This window comes from Ochotona princeps, chromosome 22 (assembly GCF_030435755.1).
Source record: "Ochotona princeps isolate mOchPri1 chromosome 22, mOchPri1.hap1, whole genome shotgun sequence".
Lineage (NCBI taxonomy): Eukaryota > Metazoa > Chordata > Mammalia > Lagomorpha > Ochotonidae > Ochotona > Ochotona princeps.
The window spans coordinates 21,851,983-21,865,117 of record NC_080853.1 but is presented as its reverse complement, the minus strand read 5'-3'; the positions used below and the strand labels follow the sequence as shown (position 1 = coordinate 21,865,117).

Genomic DNA, 13,135 nt, shown 5'->3' with positions numbered 1-13,135 from the left:
ATCTTTCCAATAAAAGTAAATAAATTTTTTTAAAGATTTATTTACTTTTACTGGAAAGTCAGTTATACATAGAGGAGGAGAGACAAGAGAGGAAGATCTTCTGTCCATTGATTCACTCCCCAAGTGACCGCAACGGCTGGTGCTGCATCGATCCAAAGCCAGGAGCCAGGAACCTCCTCCACGTCTCCCACACGGGTGCAGGGTCCCAAGGCTTTGGGCTTTCCTCAACTGCTTTCCCAGGCCACAAGCAGGGAGCAGGATGGGAAGTGGAGCTGCCGGGATTAGAACCGGAGTCCATATGGGATCCCGGTGCATTCAGTGCGAGGACTTTAGCTGCTAGACCACAGCATCGGGCCCAATAAATCTTTTTTTAAAATAAATTTAGTTTTAAAAATAATGCTGATAGACTAAAAAATGATAGTAAAATAAGGAAAAGTTTGACAGGTTTAACAGTGCTTATATTGTAACAAAAACAAAACCCTTGTACATAAACGCTAATGTCCAAGAATGGAACAATTTGGTAGCTTTCTCTTGAACAAGCCAGTGCGTGTTTTTTTTTTAAAGAAAAGGAGCTTGATTTAGGTGTGTTAATAATTATGCCCACTAAAGATGCAAATCAGATACAGAAGCTTGCTAGTGTTTACATATTTTTGCATATTTATTAGGGAAAATAAATATGAAATTGTTACTGTAGAGTAATCTGAATTTGTGTAACTACCTTATGGTTTAAATTTTCCTTATATGCTTATGAGAAATGATTGATTATTAGCCACATTAGGTCAGGGTGGCATCTGATACATATTGTTGTGTTTCCTTCTTGTAGGTCATTTGCAAATATTTGATATGTTTGTGGTGGAGAAATGGCCAATTGTACAGGCCTTTGCACTGGAGGGTATTGGTGGGGATGGATTTTTTACAATGAAATACGAGGTATGTATGAAAAGTATGCTTTTTTTTTCTTTGATAGAGCCTATTTCCAGTTATTATTCTGACACCAGTAGAATGCACATTGAAAGAGTTGATAACTCTTTCAGTTGGAGAGCCAATAGCAGTATGCTTTTTTGATTATCTGCTGTTAGGAAGTCTTAATGAAGGATGAGCAAAAATGGTGCACATTACTGTAACTATGAAAAGCTGAATGTTACCCTTAGAGCAAGTTAGAAAATTTGAAAGCAATTGCTGGAGCCAGTGCCGCAGGCAGTTTCCTTCCACCTTTGCATGACCAGAGCTGCTGGTGACTTTTTTCTGCCTTTGTGGAGCTGGATCCACCAGCAGCTTTGCTGTCTTCCATGAGCTCTGGGGTCTGGAGATTCATGCTGGGGCCTGTCAGAATGGGCCTGAGATCACCACGTATTGCAATCCCAAGGTGGAGGGGGAAGGCGAGGTAAGACCTCAGGCTAATGTGGTATGACTGTGGGCCATGCCTGGGGTCTCACGCATGCGCTTGTGTCCCAGATGAATGGAGAAGTGAGGTCCCAGACCTGCACGCATGCCAGAGGACCGGGTCTGGAAACCTGTCTACAATCCTGAGTCTCTGGTGGACAGGCAGAGCTCCAGGCCAGCATGCCACCCCACCAGAATACTGGTCTTGGGAAGACCAGGCTGGGGAACCCATGTCAAAGCCTGGCTGGAAGAGCCGTCCAATTTGTTCTGCTCTCCGTGGTACTAGACATCCTCTGTAGGCTTCAGCGAACTGATTTTCATGGCCCCCATGTGCGTATGGGCATGCTGTCCACAGCACAGGCTTCAACAATAAGGAAACCCAGTGCTGACTCATACACATCACAGTCAGACCACCCATTCTGATTTTTCCCATGGCTGGAGTTCTGAGTCCAGTAGTCCAGTTGGGTGGTCCCCATAGAAACCTCACCAGAAGTGACCTCAGACTTGACTCCTGTGTGTGCCAGCCAGTACAGGGTCCAGCTCAGTTTGTCACTAACATTAGCCTATATACACACATGTGGTTGCAGTCGCCTGGTGACTTCTGTCCGCTGCCCCATCTCATATGCAAACCAATGGATGCTGCAGCCCAGCCTAACCCTTCCTACCACACAATCAGCCCTCACGCACAGCAGTAGGAGCGGTAGCCTACTTGGAGTAACGCCCAGTCACCCCCCACCAGGCCTACCACCATCTCTGGTTCCTGTGCATGACAGTATGAGCTGCAGACTAGTTCATTCCATCCGCGTCCTATTCAACTCGTATATACATTGATGAGTGCTGCAGTCTGCCTCAACCTGACAAGCCCTACTATCCAGTCCATACTCATGTGATGGGTGTCACTGCCTGTCCAGTCAGGCCCACCCCTATTCCTAACCCCTCTGGTCACCTGTGGGAGCTGCATCCCATCAAAGAGGTACCCACAATTTCCATACTAGGCCTACTTCCCTTCCAGCCCTGGATCTTTCACTTTCCAGGTGGTTCTGTGGTCTAGTATGACGAGTTATCCCCAGCCCCCAGTCCCAGCACCTGCTAGCTGATGGTGTGGCAAAGCTTGACCAGCCCCTGGCTCATGCATGCATCAGTGGGTATGATCACTTATCCCAGCCTCACTCTCCCCCTAACCCAGCTCACGTGCAGTTCCAGCTCATGCTGTTAGGTGCTGCAGATTAGCCCAGCCTGGACTGCTCCCAGTCCCAACCCTAATGTGAACTGGCTGGTGATGCCACCCAGCCTGACCTGTGCTGCACCCTGTATGGTTTCTCAGATCTGCCAGTGATTGTTATAAACTGGCCTAGCCTGGCCCACCACCCAGACCTGACTGGCATGTATGCATATGTAGCAGATGAAGTGGAACAGGTAAAAACATTCAAGATTTATTATGATGATGCAAGTATAAAAAGTAAAACTGCTGGTAGTTTTAAAGAAAACAAAAATAAGACTGCAAATTGAAATGTAGTGTATAGTTAACCTATGGTAAGTAATATGTACATGGGTTTAGTATTTTAAGCAGTAGTTATTACTGTAGCTCAAAAAGTCAAATTAAAAATTGTAAATGATTTATGTGTGTGGAGAGAAAAACCTTGGGATTATTGATGAGTGTAGACAAGTTTCCTTGTCAGATATCGTAATTCTTAAATTTGTGATCAAGGAATAGTGGTAGAAACTTGTTACATCAAAACATGGAGGCAAATACAGTGTATCTAAAACATTCTAAGTGTTTGCATCATAATAAGACTAATTGAAGTTTATAAAAGGTTGGAATAGGGATTAAAATGTGTTGTTATGAGTCTTTTTAAATTATTAACATGGGTATGTATTATGACAAGAATTTTCTTTTGAACAAAGCTAAAATATAGAATATGTATGTGCATATGTATGTATGTATAAAAATATGTGAGTGCAAATCTTAAAGATAAAGGGTGTACCAGAGGTTCTGAAATAATGGTTTCCTTGGATGGGAAAGCATATATCAATATGCATAGATTCCAGTATGATTGATGAAAAATTTATTCAGTTTAATTATGCTGTTTTTATACAAAATTATTTCTGAACATCAGAAAATAATTGTGATTGTCCTGATGATACTGACTGAATTATTTCAACCATTTTGCCCTTCTGCAGTTACAAGATGTGAGTTTGAATCTCTGGAATGTCTACGGCAAGATGGATCCTGTGTCTCTGGAAACTTTGCTTGCAGAAGTAAGGAGCCAAATATCATTCAGCTTTGGAGCGGTCTAACCAACCCCACCCCTGAGATGGAATATTTACTCTGATGGCATGCACAGTGTATTTTAGCTTGCTTCAGAGTAGTTTCTGTTGTCGTGTACCTGTAGCTAGTGTAGAGGTGGGGAGAGTCCTGGAGGTGAGACTAGCTCCTCCACCCTGCGGAACCACACATAAGGCAGAACCACAACTTCCTGCACGATGGTGAGTGCTGGATTTCAGTATAACAGGGCGGAGGTTGTCTGTGTCGGTATTCCTCTTGAGCATGCAAAGATAAGAAGATGGAGTATGGTTTAAAAGAATCAAGGATTGAAGCAAGGAGACAAGCCTACTCAGTAGAAGACTTGGAAACAAGTGGGTCTTGGCTGTCTGGTGGACCCTGTTGGAGCTTGGTACTGTAGAACTCCAGCTGCCCAAAGAGTCCTCAGGCGAAGCGAGTGTCTATGGTCTGAAGGACGTTCATTTACAGGTACTTAACCAAGTTGCTCTGTGTCTTCATGCTGAGGAAACTGTCTACAAAAAATTGTTTTAAATTTTTATTAATTAAAAAAAATGTTTATTAATTTGTTTGAGAGGCAATGTGAGTAAAAGAGAAGCAGAAAGCTTCTATCTGTTGCTTTACTCTCCGGAGTCCTGCAGTAGCCTGCATTGGTCTGGTCTAGGCTGAAGCCTGGAATGGGGAATTTAAGCCAGGTCTCCCATGTGCGTGGCCATAACCAATGCCCTAGGCCATCACCACTGCCTTCCAGGGACTGCATTAGCAGAGAGCTGGAGTCGAGAGCCAGAGATCTAAGTAGGTTCTTTTAGGTGGGATGGGAATGTCTTCATCAATAAGTTTAATGAATAACCCTAGACTCCAGATTTAAATGTTTAGCTTTTAAAAAATTTGTCATGTTTGACCTGCTGAATCCGCTCTGGTATGTCACTTTGACTTGGTACTACACATTTAAAGTAGATAGTGTTTATGATCATTTTTCATAACCAGAAGTAGTTCCCAAAACAGGGATGCTTCAAGACAGGTCCCTTGAAGGGTATAAGAAGAAAATTAAACTAAATTGTTTCTTCTACTCTCATTCACCTCTGACACTTCCTGTGGAGATGGTAGTCATACATACATACCAAGCAGTTCTTTACTAGATGCCAACAGGGTGTGCTCCAGTTCAACGCAGTTTTTTTTAAAGATTTATTTATTTTTTGTTACAAAGTCAAATATACGGAGAGGAGGAGAGACAGGAAGATCTTCTGTCCGATGATTCACTCCCCAAGTGACCACAACGGCCGGTGCTGCACTGATCCCAAGCCAGGAGCCAGGAACTTCCTCCAGGTCTCCCATGTGGGTGCAGGGTCCCAAGGTTTTGGGCTTTCCTCAACTGCTTTCCCAGGCCACAAGCAGAGCTGGCTGGGAAGTGGAGCCGCCGGGATTAGAACCGGAGTCTGTATGGGATCCCAGCACATTCGAGGTGAGGACTTGAGCCGCTAGGCCACAGTACCAGGCCCTCAACTCCGTTCTAGCACTGTCTTCTGGAAGATAGGAAGCACAAGTTCCTGCAAATGACAGGCTGAGTCTCACAGGACCACCTCCCATTTCAGACACCAGTTAAAAGGAAAGACTTATTGCCTACACTGCTGATTGACCAACAATAAATCTGGTTTCCAAGATCCCCTTCTTGAATTTCATTAATTTGCCAGAGCAGCTCACAGAACTCAGAGAAACATTGTGACTTATATTAACTGATGTACAAAGGGTATCACAAAGAGGACAAATGAGCAGTCAATGGAAGAGATGCATGGAGTGAAGCATGAGGGAGTAATTGCCTCCCTCCAGAACCTTCTACATGTTCACCTATGTAGAAGTTCTCTGAACCCTGTCCTTTTGATTTTTTTTAAGGAAGCTTCACTAGGTAGGCCTAATTGATTGCATCATTGGCCATTGATGATTGGTTCATCCTGCCTAGAGATTGGGCATGGGGCTGAAAGTCCCAATTCTCTAATCCTGCCGTGGAGACCTGAATGTGAGAGCAAGGCACACAGAAGCTGCACCCAGCCCTGTAATTTTGTTGTCTGCCTATTTTAAGATTTATTTACCTGAAAGGCTGATAAAAGTCTTCTATGCACTAGTATGCTCCCCAAATGGCCACAACAACCAGGGCTGGGCCAGGCTAAATCCAGGAGCTTCATCTGGATCTCTCACATGGGTGCAAGGACCCTTAGACCTGGTCCATTTTCTGCACCTTCCCCAGGTGCATTAGCAGGGAGCTGGATTAGAAACGAAATGGCCAGGCCTGGTGCAGTAGCCTAGTGGCTTAAGTCTTCACCTTGCACACACTGAGATCCCATACGGGTGCCAGTTTGAATTCCGGTGGTCCTGCTTCCCATCCAGCTCCCTGCTTGTGGCCTGGGAAAGCAGCCGAGGACAGCCCAAAGCCTTGGGACCCCACTCTCAAGTGGGAGACCCAGAAGAAGCTCCTGGCTCCTGGCTTCGGATTAGGCTCAGCTCTGGCCATTGTGGCCGCTTGGGGAGTAAATCAGCAAATAGAGGATCTTCCTCTATGTTTCTCCTCCCTATATATCTGATTTTACAATAAATAGATAAATCTTTTTTAAAAAAAAAAAAAATAAGGAAATGGCCAGGATGCTAATCATTACTCTGATATGGGATGCTAGCATCACAGGCCTCCCAGGCAGTGGCTAACCTGTTGTGCCACAATGCTACCCCTTTCGTGTTTTAAAGAGGAAGACTGAGGCTCCAAGCCTAAAATGCTCATACCACTTCCTCCTCTCTCTGAAAATCCCTGATCACTACACATGACTCCTCTGGAAAGGAATCGTGAGAATTCCCAGAAGGAGTTATTCCCCCATCATTTATATTTCCACCACTGTTGAAACAGTTACTTCCCTGAAAAGTAATCCCAAGTGCTTACAGGTAGAGTTATCATCTTATTTCATTATTTCTAAATAAATGTACATGAAACTCCCACCTGTGGGAGACCTGGGTGGAATTTGAGGCTCACAACTTCTGCCTGGTCCAGCCCTAACCATTGTTGCCCTTTGGGGAGTGAACCAGTAGGTGGAAGATCTGTCTCTGGCTTTCAAAACAAGACATCCAGAGAAGCCACTTCAAATGTAACTATTTTGTTGTTGCTTAGTCCTTAACCAGCCTCTATCTAGTGTGGATAATACCATGGATACAAACTTGGAGCCACCCAAGACCTAGCTTTCCCTGCCAGTTAGAGGCAAGGATTTTGTCTGAAGGTCAGCATTCTTGCCCACTGGCAAAGACCAAGGCACATTGGCATGATTCATGGGATTTTTCAGACCTTAGCTACTTGACTCACATGCTTTAGTACATATCTGGGTCTGTTTTGGATTTGTCATTGAAGAGTCTGCACAGATAGACTTTGTATCCAACTGACCATATCCACCTCCCAACATGTGTAATTATTTCCACAAATGGCAGCACTTGTGTTTGGGAAAAGTTGAAAAATAGTGTGATAGAGAGCAGGCTCTTTGGGATCTCTTATTGAGGTGTCTCCACTTTTACTGCTTCTTAGCATTATATCCTCAGACAGGTCCATCATTGCTTGGTGTTTAGTTTCTTCAGCTGTAATGTAGGCCTAAGAAGTATACCAGAGCATTAGATTATAAAGAACAGTTGTGGGACTGGCACTGTGCCATAGCAGATAAAGCCACTGCCTGCAGTGCCAACATCCAGTAGGGTGCTGGAGGGTGTTGGTTGAGTCCTAGCTGTTCTACTCCTGATCCAGTTCCCTAATAATGTGTTTGGGAAAGCAGCAAAGGATGACCCTTGGGCCCCTGCATCCACATGGGAGACATGAAAGAAGCTCCTGGTTCGGGCCCGGCAGCGTGGCCTAGAGGCTAAAGTCCTCGCCTCGAACGCCCCGGGATCCCATATGGGCGCCGGTTGTAATCCCGGCAGCTCCACTTCCCATCCAGCTCCCTGCTTGTGGCCTGGGAAAGCAGTTGAGGATGGCCCAAAGCTTTGGGACCCTGCACCCACTTGGGAGACCCGGAAGAGGTTCCTGGTTCCCGGCTCTGGATCGGTGCAGCACCAGCCGTTGCGGCTCACTTGGGGAGTGAATCATTGGACAGTAGATCTTCCTCCCTGTCTCTCCTCCTCTCTGTATATCTGACTTTGTAATAAAATAAATAAATATTAAAAAAAAAAAAGAAGCTCCTGGTTCTTGGGTTTGGACCAACCTGTCTCTGACTATTGTGGCCATTTGAGGAATGAACCAGCAGATCAACAATCTCTATTTCCAATTTTGATTTTCAAGTAACTAAAAACATAATTTTTAAAAATATTTATTTGTTTTTATTGGAAAGTCAGATTTACAATTAAAAAAAGAAGAAGAAAAAGCTTCCATCTGCTGGTTCACTCCCCAAGTGGCTGAAATGGTTGTAGCTGAACTGAGCTGAAACCAAGAGCCAGGAGCTTCTTCTGGGTCTCCCACATGGGTGCAGGGTCCCAAGGCTTTGGGCCATCCTCTACTGCTTTCGCAGGCTGCAAGCAAAGGACTAGATGAGAAATGGAATAGCTGCGACATGAACCAGCTCTCATATGGGAACCCAGCACATGCAAGGCGAGGATTTTAGCCACTAGGCTACCATGCGATGTCCTAAAAATAATAATTAAAAAAGACCAGTAGGGGAGGGCATTGAGATGCAGCAGTTTGAATGACCACTTGGGATGCAGCATCCCATATGGAAATACTTGAGTTTCAGTTCTACTTCCACTTCTAGCCCAGCTTCCTGCAAAGGCCACATTGTGGGATAGCAGACAATGGCTCAAATACTTAGATCCCTGTTACACATATAGGACACCTACATGAAGTTTCTGGGTCCTGGCTTGGCCCCAGCAATCCCTGGTTGTTTAGGGCATTTGGGGAGTGAGTCAGCAGAAGGAAGATCTGTGTCTTGCCTTGCCTTTGAAACAAATAAACATTTTAATATGTAAAAGATCATTTCAAATATAGTGCTAGTTAGTTTAATAATTCATTACATTTTCTTATCCTGGAGCTAAAAGAAGTATTTAACAATACTACCGTTTTCTCCAGTTAGTACTAGCATATCTACTTCCTTCAAGGATATTTTTAGTAGCAAAATACCTCTATCTTCTGTGCAATTCCAAAGCATACAGTGTTGTTGTTACTGAACTAGAAGATAGGTAAAGAATGGCTGTACTCAAGTGCAAACTGTGCTTCTTGTCCTAGACCCAAATTAGGATGGGTATGTAGGCCTGCCATTAATTAAAATGTAGACACACCTTCTGAGTCTGTTTCCAAATAAAATACAAAGGGTACTCTGCACTGATAACTTTATTGGTTCCTGCTGTGTTTAGTGAAACATTCTGGTGTAGCTAAAAGGATAGAACAAGGCCAAGTAGGCCAGGCCAGGATGCACATGAGTAGGCAACCTCAGGCATGACTTCCCTGAGGCCAGTGATGGGTGTCTGAGAGGTAGTAGATAAATATCGGGACAAGAGGGGCAGGCTTAGGCGCTTTGACAGCCAACCTCCCGCTGGCCTATAGGACAGGCAGAGAAATGGGCAAACTTGAGAGATACCTGTGTGCGAAGCCCAGTAACTTCACTTCATATGAATCATTTCATTTAATTCCTATAATAACTCTGTAAGGTAGACCATAGTCACCTCAGTTGTCCTTTTTGGACATTTGAGGCTCAGGGATGTGAAGTTCCAGACCTCTTCAGATCTCCCATGTGGGTGCAGAATCCCAAGGCTTTGAGCCATCCTTCACTGCTTTCCTAGACCACAAGCTGAAAGCTGGGTGAGAAGTGAAGCAGCCAGAACATGCACTGCTGCCCATTTGGGATCCCGCACTTGCAGGTGGAGAATTAGCCAATTAAGCCATCTTGCTAGCCACCAAGATGTGACGTTCTTGCAAAGGTAACATAACCAGTAAGAGGCAGAACAGAGATCCCAACGCAGATCTTTTGAAATTGAAACACACCTTCGATGCTGGGATGTGGTGGCCGCTAGCTTGAAATGGAGACTGCCTGTGGGTCTGTGGTCAGAGGATTGAGAAGTAAGAAGTATAACTTCTCTCCAGAGCCCAGAAGGACATGTGGGAGTCCTCCTTGCCCAAGTGGGAAGACTGGGACCCAGGATCAGAGGCACTGATTAGGCCTGGTAGCTGTGGGTCAGGGACCCAAACCTGAAGGACTGGTTTTCTTTGTCAAGATCCAGAGGTGATATGGCAAGGCCGCCTGACTCAGGCCACTGCAAATTAGGAGTTACAAGTGGGCACATATTTGTACACATGAAATGCATGGGTAAAAACAGAAACAGAGAACATTTCCCAACATGTTAACAAAGATTTTATTCATATTTTCTGAGTTTTCTCTAATGAATAAATGTACATATGCATTACACATTTTTTGTTTCAAAGATATGTTTATTTGAAAGAAAGAAATGCCATCCCCTGTTTCACTCCCCAGATGACCACAGTAGCCAAGTCTGGTCCTAGCTGAAGTCAGGAACCAGTACTCCATCCAGTTCTTCATGTGGATGGCAGGGGTCCAAATATTTGGGTCATGGTCTGCTTTCCCAAGTGTGTTAGCAAGAAGCTGCACTGAAAGCCGAGTAACTGGGACTTTGAGCTGGAACTCTGATATGGGATGCCAGTGTCATAACTAGCAGCTTCACCTGCTCTACTACCCCCTGCATGAGCTTTCAAAGATGTGTTATTATTTAAAAAAAAAAAAAGATCAGAAACAGCGTAAGACTAGGTAAAACCTAAGGAATAATTTTAAAGCAAAGCAACAGAATCTCACTAGCTACCCCAGAAGCAATCTAAGTGTTTTCTACCAAACCCATCATCATCTGCCTTCCCTCCCACTGGAATAGCCTGAATTCTGTGCTAATTACCTCCTGACTTTTCTTTGAAGTTTTATCAGCTAGTTATGCTTCCATAACCACATCGGTTAGCTTTGCCTGCCTGTATGTATGGGTGATATTTTAGGTTTCTTAAGAAATATAAATTCTTTTTGTATATCTGCCTTTCCAATAAAGATAAATGAATCTGTAAGTATGCATATATATATATATATATATATATATATATATATATATATATATATGTATGTATGTTTTTTATTTGAGAGGCCATTCACTGATTTACTCCATACATGACTGCAACAGCCAGGCCTAAGCCAAACTGGGCCCAGGGACCAGGAGTCTCATCCAAGTCTCCCATGTGGGTGCAGGGGTCCCGGCACATGGACAAACCACCTTCAGCTGCTTTCCCAAGCATACTGGAAAAAATAAAATAAAAATAAATCCCTAGAAAATGAAATTGATCAGCTTGCTATTTGGTTATATAACGGTAAAGTTCATGCATGAAAAACATTTGACTTTCTGTTTTTACTTACTAGTTTTAAAAATAAGGTTAGTTCCTAACCATTTTCTAGAAGTAATTAGTTTAATACACACATTCACATAAATATGTGAGCTTCTGTATTTAAACATGTTTGATATGTTTAATCCGTTGCAATTATCACCTTATTAATGTTCAAATTATCTCATGTTTGGGTAGTAAGCAACCTTTAATTCACACGGAAAAAAATTTTTATATATATTTTTTTTCGGGGGGGGACGCAGCAGAGCCACAGGTTTAACCCTTACTCCCTGAAGCAAGGTGCTGCCGCTTGGGTGCACGCACTGTTGCAGAGCGTCTTCCGGTTACCAGCCACTGGGCAGGCTGGGACTGGAATGAGCAGTTCTGCAGCCTCAGTCTCCCTCCCGCTTCCAAAGCTGGCACTGGTCACTCTCTAAACATGATCCAGGGAGGTCCACAAATCCTTGTTTAAGCTTTATTTATTTTACTTGTAAGTTAAAAGTTAGAGGGGAAGGAGAGAGACCTTCCATCCAGTTGTTCACTCCCCAAATGGCTGCAATGATAGATGTGGGCAATTCAAAGCTGGGAGCCAGGAGCTTCTTCCCAATCTCCCACATGGGTGCAGGGGCCCAAGGCCTTGGGCCTCCTCTGCTGCATTCCCAGGCCATAAGTAGGGACCTGGATAGGAAGTGGGATGCTGTTGCCGCAGGCAGAAGATTAGCCTCCATGGTCTCTCACACATACTTTTAACACAATGCTAATAGTCCCTATCAGGTATTTTGATAAGATCATTTTCTTGGCAACTACTATGATAAGATTCCCAGCTTATCTGTGCATGTCCCTTGCCAGACTTGTTTGGTCATTTGTTCTTGATCTCTTTAACAGATAGAGTTAGGAAATTCTTCCCATACCATAAGTGAGTGTGTATATATATATAAAGTTATCTGTCACTTAACAGTGATATGTTCTGAAAAATGCGTTTTTGGGCAGTTTTGTCTTTGTGTGAACATCACAGAATGCGCCTATATAAACCTGGAGAGTTAGCATACTACACACCTAGACTATACAGTATATGTAATTATGCATACTATCCATGACTGGCTGAAGTGTTGTAATGCAACACTTAATTGTATATAGGTATATAAGGAAGCTTCAAAGAGTTTGTGGAAAATGAAATTAGAAGATAAATTTGGGGGAGGGTATTTGGTACAGCAGTTAAAATACTGCTTGGGAGGGCTGGTGCAGTGGCTCAAATGGCTGATTCTCCACCTGCAGGCTCCAGCATCCCATATTGGCTTTGGTTTGTGTCCCTGCTGCTCCACTTCTGATCCAGCTCCCTGTTTATGGCTTGGGAGAGCAATGCAGCAATAAAAATAAGTAAATCTTAAAAATAAAATAATAATAATATATAAAATACTGCTTGGGATACCTGCATCCCAAGCAGCTCAAGCAGCTTAAGTCCAGGCTCCACTTCTGATTTTCCTTCCTGCTAAGACACACCCTGGGAGACAGCAGCAGCGGTTCAGGTTACTGAGTTCCTACTGCCCACATTGGAGACCCAGATGAAGTTCCAGATTCCTGCCTTTGACCTGGCACAGTCCTGGCTATTGTGGGTATTTGAGGAATGGATCAGAGGATGGAAGATCTCTTTTTTTGCCTTCTGCTTTTCACAGTTTAAAAAAGAGAGAGAGAGAGAGATGTCTATTTTGTTATAAAAAGATTTGAAAGTATAATTTTTTTATTTTATACATTTTCATGAAATTTTTGAAAATTGTTCATGGGTAAGGATTTTAAAAATTGTAACAAAATCAACATCTTCTTTAAAAGTTTTTTTGTAAGGCAGAATGATGGAGAAAGGGAAAGACCAAGAAAAAGATTTTCTATCCTTTATTCACTCTGTAAAGGGCCACATAGCTAGGACTGGAGCTGGAATCTCCATCTGTTTCTTCCATGTGAGTGGCAGGGGCCCAAGTTCTCGGGCCATTGTCTACTGTCTTCCATGCACAGTAGCAGGACCGAGTCCAAGGTACTGAGATACAGGATACAGCATCCCAGGTGGTAGTATAACAATACCCACAAAAACTTTCTTTTCTCCT

The 13,135-nt window shown here is 43.6% G+C and overlaps 1 protein-coding gene across 3 annotated transcripts in view; it reads left to right on the top strand.

Moving 5' to 3' along the window:
* The window catches only part of DNAAF9 (dynein axonemal assembly factor 9), a 103,021-nt gene that overhangs the window by 18,967 nt on the left and 70,919 nt on the right, over positions 1-13,135 (top strand). For all 3 annotated transcript variants that reach the window (XM_058679302.1, XM_004585655.2, XM_058679303.1), the window contains 2 exons: positions 824-930; positions 3,565-3,642. In XM_058679302.1, coding sequence (XP_058535285.1) covers positions 824-930; positions 3,565-3,642 — 185 coding nt within the window. The remainder of the gene's footprint in view (positions 1-823; positions 931-3,564; positions 3,643-13,135) is intronic.